Source organism: Salvelinus alpinus, chromosome 5 (assembly GCF_045679555.1).
Source record: "Salvelinus alpinus chromosome 5, SLU_Salpinus.1, whole genome shotgun sequence".
In the NCBI taxonomy this organism is placed as follows: domain Eukaryota; kingdom Metazoa; phylum Chordata; class Actinopteri; order Salmoniformes; family Salmonidae; genus Salvelinus; species Salvelinus alpinus.
The window spans coordinates 57,644,608-57,656,998 of record NC_092090.1 but is presented as its reverse complement, the minus strand read 5'-3'; the positions used below and the strand labels follow the sequence as shown (position 1 = coordinate 57,656,998).

Sequence of the window (12,391 nt, the reverse complement as noted above, 5' to 3'; positions counted from 1 at the left end):
GACTCTCTCTCCTCTGTTCTCATTATCCTAGATCTATCCGCTGCCTTTGAAACTGTGAACCATCAGATCCTCCTCTCCTCCCTCTCAGGGTTGGGCGTCTCAGGCTCTGCACACTCTTGGATTTCATCCTACCTGGCAGCCCGCTCCTACCAGGTGACGTGGAGAGGATATGTGTCTGCACCACGTACTATCATTACTGGTGTCCCCCAGGGCTCGGTTCTAGGCCCTCTCCTCTTCTCTCTATACACTAAGTCACTCGGCTCTGTCATATCCTCACATGGTCTCTCCTATCATTGCTATGCAGATGACACACAACTACTTTTCTCCTTCCCCTTTCTGACACCCAGGTGGCGACACACATCTCTGCGTACCTGGCAGATATCTCAGCTTAGACGTCAGCCCACAACATCAAGCTCAACCCGACAAGGCTGAGCTGCTCTTCCTACCGGAAAAGGCCTGCCCGCTCCATCACGGTTGACAACTCCACAGTGTCGCCCTCCCAGAGTGCAAAGAACCTTGGCGTGACTCTGGACAAAACCCTGTCGTTCTCTGCAAACATCAAAGCAGTGACTCGCTCCTGCAGCATGCTCTAGAACATCCGTAGAGTACAACCCTACCTCACACAGGAAGCGACACAGGTCCTACTCCAGGCCCTTGTCATCTCCTGTCTGGACTACTGCAACTCGCTGTTGGCTGGGCTCCCCGCTTGTGCCATCATACCCCTACAGCTGATCCATAACGCTGCAGCCCGCCTGGTTTTCAATCTTCCGAAGTTCTCCCATGTCAATCCGCTACTCCACACACTCCATTGGTTTCCAGCTGAAGCTCGCATCCACTACAAGATGGTGCTTGCCTACGGAACAGCAAGAGGAACTTCCCCTCCCTACCTTCAGGCTATGCTCCAACCCGAGCACTCCATTCCACCACCTCTGCTCTCTTGGCTCTCCCACCCCTACGGGAGGGCAGCTCTCGTTCAGCCCAGTCCAAGCTCATCTCTGTCCTGGCACCCCAATGGTGGAACCAGCTTCCCCCTGAAGATAAGACAGCAGAGGCCCTGCCCATCTTCCGAAAGCACCTGAAACTCTACCTCTTCAAAGAGTATCTTAAATAATCCCCCTCCTCACCTCGACACCTACCTCCTCACCTACTGTAAAGAGCGTGGACCTTCATATGAGGTCAAACAGGACAGGCCTGTCAAGATGTATTATGTGACATTTGTTTACACTGGCAGTGCCAAATGACATTGGTTATATGTTAAGTTATGTATCCAGTAGGTCTTTGAGGTCCTCTGGCACTGGCTTTTTAACTATCTCAAAGCCTAGGACCAAGAGCCATGGAGAGGCAACCTTTAGTTAATATGCCCCCAGCCACTGGAATAGCCTCCCAGAGAACCTGAGGGGGGCCGAAACTGTGGACATACACTACCGTTCAAAGGTTTGGGGTCACTTAGAAATGTCCTTGTTTTTGAAAGACAAGCACATTTTTTGTCCATTAAAATAACACCAAATTGATCAGAAATACAGTGTAGACATTGTTAATGTTGTAAATGACTATTGTAGCTGGAAATGGCAGATTTTTTAAATGGAATATCTACATAGGCGTACAGAGGCCCATTATCAGCAACCATCACTCCTGTGTTCCAATGGCACGTTGTGTTAGCTAATCCAAGTTTATAATTTTAAAAGGCTAATTGATCATTAGAAAACCCTTTTTCAATTATGTTAGCATAGCTGAAAACTGTTGTTCTGATTAAAGAAGCAATAAAACTGGCCTTCTTTAGACTAGTTGAATATCTGGAGCATCAGCACTTGTGGGTTCGTTTACAGGCTCAAAATGGCCAGAAACAAAGAACTTTCTTCTGAAACTCGTCAGTCTATTCTTGTTCTGAGAAATGAAGGCTATTCCATGCGAGAAATTGCCAAGAAACTGAAGATCTCGTACAACGCTGTATACTACTCCCTTCACAGAACAGCGCAAACTGTCTCTAACCAGAATAGAAAGAGGAGTGGGAGGCCCCGGTACACAACTGAGCAAGAGGACAAGTACATTAGAGTGTCTAGTTTGAGAAACAGACGCCTCACAAGTCCTCAACTGGCAGCTTCATTAAATAGTACCCGCAAAACACCAGTCTCAACGTCAACAGTGAAGAGGCGACTCCGGGATGCTGGCCTTCTAGGCAGAGTTGCAAAGAAAAATCCATATCTCAGACTGGCCAATAAAAATAAAAGATTAACATGGGAAAAATAACACAGACACTGGACAGAGGAACTCTGCCTAGAAGGCAAGCATCTTCACTGTTGACGTTGCGACTGGTATCTTAAAACACACCTTTTTAGCTTTGTTTCTCCTTAGGGGGATTTTTTTGTCGTTGAGTTTTTATTATTATATTGTTTTTTATTCGCTTATGTTTGTAAACATAAAGAATGGGAGTGTTTTCAGCCCAGAGCACTGACACACGTCACAGTCTAGTCTAGTAGCACTGACTGTGTGTTCAGGTCATATCCAGTCTGTGATTGAGTTGACTGGTTGATGAATTAGGCCCAGTCTCTCCCTCTCTCTCCCTGTCCCTCCCATCAATCAGGTAATACCACAGCGGTTCATTCTCCCAGCCAGTGATAAAGGAAGGGAGGAGGGTGTAAAGTATGTGATGATGAGACTGTTCCAGGCTGGGCTGATGGGATTACAGACAGAGAGAGACAGACAGACAGCTCTACCAGGTCTGTGCCAAGCCAGTAGAGAACATGCATAGAGGCAACAACACACACACACACACACTGCTCTGCTGAGCTGACTGACAGCTAATAGAGATAGTCGGCACGCTGATATTAATGTAAACACACATACACACACACACACACACACACACACACACACACACACACACTAACACTGGGATACAAATGGAGACACACACATATGCATAGACATACAGATGTGTTAACATGCACACAAATACTCGCAAACATGTATGTATACACAGACAAATCACATGCACACACAGTAACACACCCACATACGGTAAGTAGTGGAACACACACAGCGTGACTGACTGACTGACTGACAGTTCATATCGAACAGACAGGCACAGACATAGCAGAGCTGGTGATGAGAGGCAATTAGGGACATTCTTCAGGATGATAATAGCTCAGTGAAAACCTGCTGACGACCTATAAACATTTTCATAACTACTGTATCTATCTGTCCGAACGAGAGACCGGGAGATGAACAGACGATCATGCAAATGGTACAGGGCCTCCGGACTTCAGGTCAGCCAGGGTGTAATACGGGAACACAGGGCGTTGACTCCATGACTCTGATACACAGACACACACATGCGTTCAGGCACGAATGCACACAGACACACACACACACACACCACACAAGCATGCACACACACAGAAAAAGACACACACACACACACAGCCACTTACTCTGACAGGTGGAGATGTCACAGTATCTCCAGTAGATTCCTTCTTCATGGTCAGCGATGTAACACCACGGCTGGACGTCGCCATCAGGGTTCCTGGAAGGAGGGATGAAGAGAGAAGAGGGAGAAGGAGGGGAAATAAGGGGGAGAAAACAGAAATAAAAAGAGGTTATCGACCAAAAACTGGAAACTGAATATTGAATAAAATATCAGAGGGCTGCCTGCCGTGCAGGAGAGTCGATTTTGAGATTGTGTCTGTCTGTGGTGCAAATTATCATCTCCCTACTGCAACACCCCCACTAGGCGCTAGCTAGTCGCTTTGCTCTGTTTGTTATGTTAGCTTGTGTTCTGGTCCTCAGTGGCCTGACCATGCATGTCCAGCAGACCCCGGCCTAGACAGTGGGCTCTCAGACAGGCAGACAGTGGCCTAAAGGAACGTGGGGTCTTTGTTCTGGTTGAGACAGAGAACTGTCCTGGGGCGAGAATGGAGCAGGGTCTTTTGTCTAAAGGAGCCACGGTCATTTGAACCGCCACTCTGCACTTTTAACCCTTCAAACCTGACAGCCTGGCCCCTTTTGGCCCCCGTGGCACTTTGGCTGTTTTGGTTTCACTGACGGGAAGGGAGGGAGAACATACACACATCCAGACAGGGCCTTTGAGCAACTGTTAGTTTCTGTGAACTGTCTATACTCTCTGTGTGCTTTGTTCAATTAATTTTACTACTTCACTTACCCTTTATAAGGGGTTTAATGAAGAGTTTGAAAAGGGTTTATAAGAAGGTTATAAACGGTTAATTACATAATAAACAGCTACATAGACACCCTTTGGAGCACATATCCCAGTGTGTGGAATAGGCTTGGGTGGTATCCAGATTGTAATAACTTTGTACCGACCTTGCACCGGGATATTCGGTAATACCGGCACTGAACACAAGGGGCGCTATTTTCAAACCCCATTGATCCTCTGTAATCCGAAGGTTAGCAAAGCTAACAAGTACATCTCAAATCCCATAGAGAATGCTAACTAAATGCTAACGAGCACATTGCCAGCATGTTATGCAGTGTCTGTACAGGACAGACATCCCAGCTTATAAAGTTATATAAGTGACTCCGAAATGCTACTTACAGTTTGTTGCACGCACAAAACAAATATTAGACGGCAAGGCTCATGATCCAGGAGGGGATTCTCTGCTGTTACCAAGCGAAGCTAGATTTTGGAAGAAGCTAACCACTTAGCTAGATAGCTAATTCGCTACTAAATTAGCAAACCAAATGCGCAAACGCACGGCATTTAGCACATTTTTAGAAATGTTACTTAATAGATATAAGATACCTTGCGAATGCTGCACAACAGTGAGTGACTCACAAGACTCCGGTCTCTCATTGTTGTGTGCTTGTAAACAAACAAGTAAGTTGTATAATAAAAAAATATGTGACAGGTGAAATGAAGAACGCAATCTTCTTTATCTCCTAGCGTATTGCACAAGTTGACTGCAGGTATTTAACTTAAGTAGCTACAAATATTCAAATGTATAAAATGAAAGTCAACGAAATTGTTTCAACGATATTGACGGTAATGAAAAACCATCCCGTGGCTATTTCCAGATACCCAGGTATACAGTATATACTGTACGGTATACCACCAAAGCCTAGTATGGAGCCTTTTTTTCAATAAGGTGCACAGGGCAACAACAACAAAAAACATCCTTGGTCAATTGAGGAAGGAGCTTCTTTAGGAGCATTACTGTTGTCCTTTTCTCAGCTCTGACTGTAATTGCCCGGGACCTGTTCTCTTCTCTTCTATTCTCTTCTTTTCTTTTCTATTCTCTTCTTTTCTATTCTCTTCTCTTCTATTCTCTTCTTTTCTATTCTCTTCTTTTCTATTCTCTTCTTTTCTATTCTCTTATTTTCTATTCTCTTATTTTCTATTCTCTTTTTTACTATTCTCTTTTTTACTATTCTCTTTTTTACTATTCTCTTTTTTACTATTCTCTTTTTTACTATTCTCTTCTTTTCTATTCTCTTCTTTTCTATTCTCTTATTTTCTATTCTATTCTCTTCTTTTCTATTCTCTTCTTTTCTATTCTCTTTTGACGTTCTTCATTGTAAAAAAAAGCCCGGGGCCTCAGCTATCGCATTTCAGCCCTATTGTGGGGGGAATTCTGAAGGGCCTTTCCATTCCTTTTCTTCTCCTATCAAAAACACTTTCCAGGGTCTCTTCCTCTCCTTTCAGAGGGCAGAAAAAGTATTTTTGAGCAAGATGTCGTTTTAGGAACAGTGAAATGTTTTTGTTCGTAAGGGGAAGCTTTAACCTAGGGATGGGGATGAAGTCGAGTTATGTACTGTGGACATTTGGATCTTTTTTTTCTCTCCCTCCGTTAGGAGAAAATAATCCCTCTCTTCCTCCTAACCGTGGACTCGTCTACCAAATGGCAACCTATTCCCTATATAGTGCACTACTTTTGACCCGGTTCAAAAGTAGTTCACTATGTAGGTAATAAGGTGCCATTTAGCACTCTATCTGACTATGCAGCCATATATTATTTCTCGTATCTCATACCCTAAATATGAAACGCTGGAATTGTTTTCATTTCCATTATTTCCATGTAAATTTAGTGTAAAGTGCAGCCTGCCACACACACAGGAAACACACAAACACAGATTGTTTTCCACTCGGATTGGGACACTCTAGTCCAGGGTTGTGAAACTCATTCCATGGAGGGCCTAGTGTCTGCAGGTGTTTAGTGTTTCCTTTCAATTAAGCCAAAGACAACCAGGTGAGGGGAGTTCCTTACTAATTAGCGACCTGAATTCATCAATCAAGTACAAGGGAGGAGCGAAAACCTGCAGACACTCGACCCTCCGTGGAATGAGTGTGACATGTGCTCTAGCCTGATCTTCTCCATTATCTCTATGGTAATACACCCAGTCTCTGGAGCTGTTGGCGCTGACACCTGTTTGTCTGGGGGGAGGGGATACTATCATGACGGTAAAGATAGAGGTAGCTAGGTTCAAATCTCTAGGGAACAAACACACACTACACGCAAATGTACAAACGCACATGCACGCAAATAGAAACACTCACACATAAGCGCACACACACACTACTATGCACTCACACAAACACACAAACACAGATTGGACCTGTCAAACTGCTCTATTTGATATGAGGTTATCCATCACCTATAGTCAATAATCTAATTAACCTAATCACAGCCTCAGGAGGGCATCATCCTGAACACACACATCACTTGCTTAGACACACACACACACAACCAATAGCTTTGATCAACAAACGATCCGTTTTCTGTCCCTGTCTCTGGCCCTGAGCCCTCTGCGATGGAGGGAGGGAGTGGGTGGAGGTGGGGAGAGGGGTGAATGAATGGGTAAACCCACATGAAAGAGGAGAGGCATTATCCCCAACCTCGAGGTGTGGAGGAGAGTGGGGACATGGAGGATGGAGAGGACAGGTGGAGAATGGGCTGTGGTAGGGAGAGAGAATCCATCATTTTAACCTGTTAGTACAGAGAAAGACCGCTGCCTAAGTGGAGATGTTCTGGCTTTGATATAGTAGCTCTAGGGGCGTATGGATTTGGTGTGTGTGTGGGTGTGGGTGTGTTTTGTGTGTGTGTGTGTAGTGTGGTGTAGTGTGGGGGGGCTGGCAGGAGGGGGTGTACTGTGTTTGTGTCTGTGTTTAACTCCTCTGTTTTAGCTAGCTGCTAGGCAGTGTTTTAACTGGGCAGTGTGGCTTACATCTGAAAACAGAGAAAAACAGCTGTTCCCCGCTGGCCGCTGTTCAAAAGACTTTTCTTTAATAACCATTTTCCAAGTAACCCTAATCATAAAATGTATGATAAACTTAAAAATATCTGGCACGGCGTAAGCCATAAAAAGCTCTGAATCGTCAACATCAGAGAGGAGAAAACCTGCAGTGCTGAGCAGCACAGAGCTGGGCTGGAAATAACATGCTTTTCTGTGTGAGGCGGTCGGTCTGTTCACCCAGGACTCATGCTATTAGCAAGCCACTAGCCTGCGGTTCAGAGCTGGGTTCAAACACTATTTGAAATAATTTCCAATACTGTGCTTGTTTGAGCTTGCCTGTTGCAATGGAACCAGAATAGAAGAAGGGCCCCACAGCTGCAAACCCCACACATCTGGGACTCAGACTAAAGCAAATGCTGAAAGTATTTTAGATTGTATTAGCGCAGTATTTGGCCACTCACTGAAGCCACAGAGAAAATACGATAGCTGAAAACCCCTTCGGAAAATGACTGTGAGAGGCTTGTTAGGTTTAGGTTTTGAGGTCAGGAGAGGATCAGAGGCTGACTGTCAATTTCCCTCGAGAGCACAGAGACAGACAGAGAGAAAGAGAAAGATCGAGAGCACAGAGACAGACAGAGAGAAAGAGAGAAAGAGAGAAAGAGAGAAAGAGAGAAAGAGAGAAAGAGAGAAAGAGAGAAAGAGAGAAAGAGAGAAAGACAGACAGACAGACAGACAGACAGACAGACAGACAGACAGACAGACAGACAGACAGACAGACAGACAGACAGACAGACAGACAGACAGACAGACAGACAGACAGACAGACAGACAGACAGACAGACAGACAGACAGACAGACAGACAGACAGACAGACAGACAGACAGACAGACAGACAGACAGACAGACAGACAGACAGACAGACAGACAGACCGACCGACCGACCGACCGACCGACCGACCGACCGACCGACCGACCGACCGACCGACCGACCGACCGACCGACCGACCGACCGACCGACCGACCGACCGACCGACCGACCGACCGACCGACCGACCGACCGACCGACCGACCGACCGACCGACCGACCGACCGACCGACCGACCGACCGACCGACCGACCGACCGACCGACCGACCGACCGACCGACCGACCGACCGACCGACCGACCGACCGACCGACCGACCGACCGACCGACCGACCGACCGACCGACCGACCGACCGACCGACCGACCGACCGACCGACCGACCGACCGACCGACCGACCGACCGACCGACCGACCGACCGACCGACCGACCGACCGACCGACCGACCGACCGACCGACCGACCGACCGACCGACCGACCGACCGACCGACCGACCGACCGACCGACCGACCGACCGACCGACCGACCGACCGACCGACCGACCGACCGACCGACCGACCGACCGACCGACCGACCGACCGACCGACCGACCGACCGACCGACCGACCGACCGACCGACCGACCGACCGACCGACCGACCGACCGACCGACCGACCGACCGACCGACCGACCGACCGACCGACCGACCGACCGACCGACCGACCGACCGACCGACCGACCGACCGACCGACCGACCGACCGACCGACCGACCGACCGACCGACCGACCGACCGACCGACCGACCGACCGACCGACCGACCGACCGACCGACCGACCGACCGACCGACCGACCGACCGACCGACCGACCGAGAGAGAGAGAGAGAGAGAGAGAGAGAGAGAGTTCTAAACAGTGGCAGGGGTTGGCTTTCGTTTGAGTGATAGCTTAACAGTCAAATCCGTGTATTAGTTTGTGGCCAGCGACTTTTATGCAGAGAGTGCCACAAATTGTCTGTGCCATTTCAATTTGAGTCCTGGCTGTGACGGACTATACACATCCCCAATCTGATGTAATTCCACAAAATGAAATTGCAAGCTTGTGAAATGTAACACGTTTTGTCCACCATAGGAAATTAGCGTAATATAACAATGAAATATGTCAAAAGAATTATATATTTTAATATATGATGATAGTAAACATAGCACACTCAAACATTTTTACAGCAATTACTTCTATTTCTTCCTACTTTAGCAATGGAGAGAGTTTAAAAATGCTCCTAAGCACAATTTCTCCTGGCGCTCTAGACTAGAGCTCTCTGTGGTCATCTCTGACTGTGGTCATAAAAAATCCCCATGGCACTTATTGTAAGAGTAGGGGTGTTCACCCCGGTGTCATGGCTAAATTCCCAACCCAACATTGCATCATGGCCACCTAATCATCTCCCTCATTCCTAATTGGCATATATCACTCCTCACCTCTCCACCTGATAGCTGATGTGTGGTGAACATCCTGTCACAAAAATGGTTGCCGTGCATCATCCAGGTGGGTGCCGCACATTTGTGGTGGATAAGGTGAGTCTCCCCCTACTATGCAAAGCACTTTGAATACCTCAGTTGGTAGAAAAGCGCTATATAAATATAATCAATTATTTATTATTATTATTATTAGAGCGTCCAAAGGGTCTGTGCAGCAGGCTGAATGTTTGACGTCCCTTCTTATAATGATAACCGTCTTCTGGTAGATGGAAAGGCTTTCCCAAAAATTACCTACAAAGTTACTTATGCCTACCTGGTATATTGATATCATGATAATTTGCATCAATCCAGTGGCAATTTGTTTACCAAACTCTGCAATTACATGTGCCTAGTTGAATTAAAGGGTATCTACAGGATACAATGACATTCTAGACGATTCTGTGCTTCCAACTTTGTGGTAACAGTTTGGGGAAGGCCCTTTCCTGTTTCAGCATGACAATGCCCCCATGCACAAAGCGAGGTCCATCCAAAAATGGTTTGTCGAGATCGGTGTGTAAGAACTTGACTGGGAACTTGACACAGAGCCCTGACCGCAACACCATCGAACACCTTTGGGATGAATTGGAACGCGAACTGCGAGCCAGGCCTAATCACTCAACGTCACTAATGCTTGTGGCTGAATGGAAGCAAGTCCCCGTAGCAATGTTCCAACATCTAGTAGAAAGCATTCCCAGAAGAGTGGAGGCTGTTATAGCAGCAAAGGGGGGACCGACTCCATATTAATTTGGAATGAGATGTTCGACGAGCAGATGTCCACATACTTTTGTTCGTGTACTGTATGTTGAACACTGTGCTAGCCTATACAGTGCATTCGGAAAGTATTTAGACCCCTTGACTTTTTTCACATTTTGTTACGTTACAGCCTTATTCTAAAATGTATTAAATCGTTTTTTCCCCTCCTCAATCTACACACAATACCCTATAATGACAAAGCAAAAACAGTTTTTTATTTTTGCTAAATTATAAAAAATAAAAACGGAAATATCACCTTTACTCAGTACTTTGTTGCAGAACCTTTGGCAGCGATTACAGCCTAAAGTCTTCTTGGGTATGACGCTACAAGTGTCGCTACACAGCTATTTTCAGGTCTCTCAAGAGATGTTTGATCGGGTTCAAGTCCGGACTCTGGCTGGCCACTCAATGACATTCAGAGACTTGTCCCGAAGCCACTCCTGTGTTGTCTTGGCTGTGTGCTTAGGGTCATTGTCCTGTTGGAAGGTGAACCTTCGCTCCAGTCTGATGTCCTGAGCGCTCTGGAGCAGGTTTTCATCAAGGTTCTCTCTGTCCTTTGCGCCGCTCATCTTTGCCTCCGTCCTGACTAGTCTCCCAGTCACTGAAAAACATCCCCACAGCATGATGCTGCCACCACCATGCTTCACTGTAGGGATGGTGCCAGGTTTCCTCCAGATGTGACGCTTGGCATTCAAGCCAAAGAGTTTAATCTTTGTTTCATCAGACCACAGAATCTTGTTTCTCATGGTCTGAGAGTTCTTTAGGTGCCTTTTGGCAAACTCCAAGCGTCTGTCATGTGCCTTTTACTGAGGAGTGGCTTCTGTCTGGCCACTACCATAAAGGCCTGATTGGTGGAGTGCTGCAGAGATGGCTGTCCTTCTGGAAGGTTCTTCCATCTCCACAGAGGAACTCTAGAGCTCTGTCAGTGTGACCATCGGGTTCTTGGTCACCTCCCTGACCAAGGCCCTTCTCCCCCGATTGCTCAGATTTGCCGGGCGGCCAGCTCTAGGAAGAGCTGGTGGTTCCAAACTTCTTCCATTTAAGAAATGATGGATGCCACTGTGTTACTGGGGACATTCAATGCTGCAGAAATGTTTTGGTATCCTTCCCCAGATCTGTCCCTCGACACAATCCTGTCTCGGAGCTCTACAGATAATTGCATCGATTTCATGGCTTGGTTTTTGCTCTGACATGCACTGTCAACTGTGGGACCTTATACAGACAGGTGTATACCTTTCCAAATCATGTTCAATCAATTGAATTGACCACAGATGGACTCCAATCAAGTTGTAGAAACAGCTCAAGGATGATCAATGGAAACAGGATGCACCTGAGCTCATTTTCGAGTTCCATAGCAAATGGTCTGAATACTTATGTAAAGGTAAGGTATATCTGTTTTTTAATTTTTAAAACTTTTGCAAAAATGTCTAAAAACCTGTTTTCGCTTTGTCATTATAGGCTGTTGTGTGTAGACTGATGAAAAAAAAATGAATAAGGGTGTAGCATAACAAAATGTGGAAAAAGTCTAGGGGTCTGAAAACTTTCCGAATGCACAAACATACACTGAACAAAAATATAAATGCTGCAACATGTAAACTGTTGGTCCCATGTTTCATGAGCTGAAATAAAAGATCCTACAAATGTTACATACCCACAAAAAGCTTATTTTGCTCATATTTTGTGCAGAAATGTGTTTATATCCCTGTTAGTGAGAATTTCTCCTTTCCCAAGATAATCCATCCACCTGACAGATGTGTATCAATAATCTGATTCAATAACCTGATTGGTGTGTATCATATCAATAATCTGATTGAACAGCATGATCATTACATAGGTGCCCCTTGTGCTGGAGACATTAATAGGCCACTCTAAAATGTGCAGTTTTGTCACACAGATGTCTCAAGTGTTGAGGGAGCGTGCAATTAGCATGCTAACTGCAGGAATATCCAACAGAGCTGTTGCCAGAGAATTTAATGTTCCATTTCTCTACCATAAGCCGATTCCTTTTTAGAGAATTTGGCAGTACGTCTAACCAGCCTCATGCCCGTAGACCATGTGTAACCACACGAGTCCAGGACCTCCACATGCGGCTTCT

General features: G+C 46.2%; 2 protein-coding genes across 3 annotated transcripts in view; one reads left to right on the top strand and one right to left on the bottom strand.

Annotated features, from left to right (window-relative positions):
• The window catches only part of LOC139576374 (kremen protein 1-like), a 109,298-nt gene that overhangs the window by 46,905 nt on the left and 50,002 nt on the right, over window positions 1-12,391 (bottom strand). For both annotated transcript variants that reach the window (XM_071402454.1, XM_071402455.1), the window contains exon 3: window positions 3,432-3,523. In XM_071402454.1, coding sequence (XP_071258555.1) covers window positions 3,432-3,523 — 92 coding nt within the window. The remainder of the gene's footprint in view (window positions 1-3,431; window positions 3,524-12,391) is intronic.
• The window catches only part of LOC139576376 (retinol dehydrogenase 14), a 183,784-nt gene continuing 171,587 nt past the window's right edge, over window positions 195-12,391 (top strand). Inside the window, exon 1 of the mRNA XM_071402457.1 lies at window positions 195-199. The gene's annotated coding sequence lies outside the window, so the exon portion shown is untranslated. The remainder of the gene's footprint in view (window positions 200-12,391) is intronic.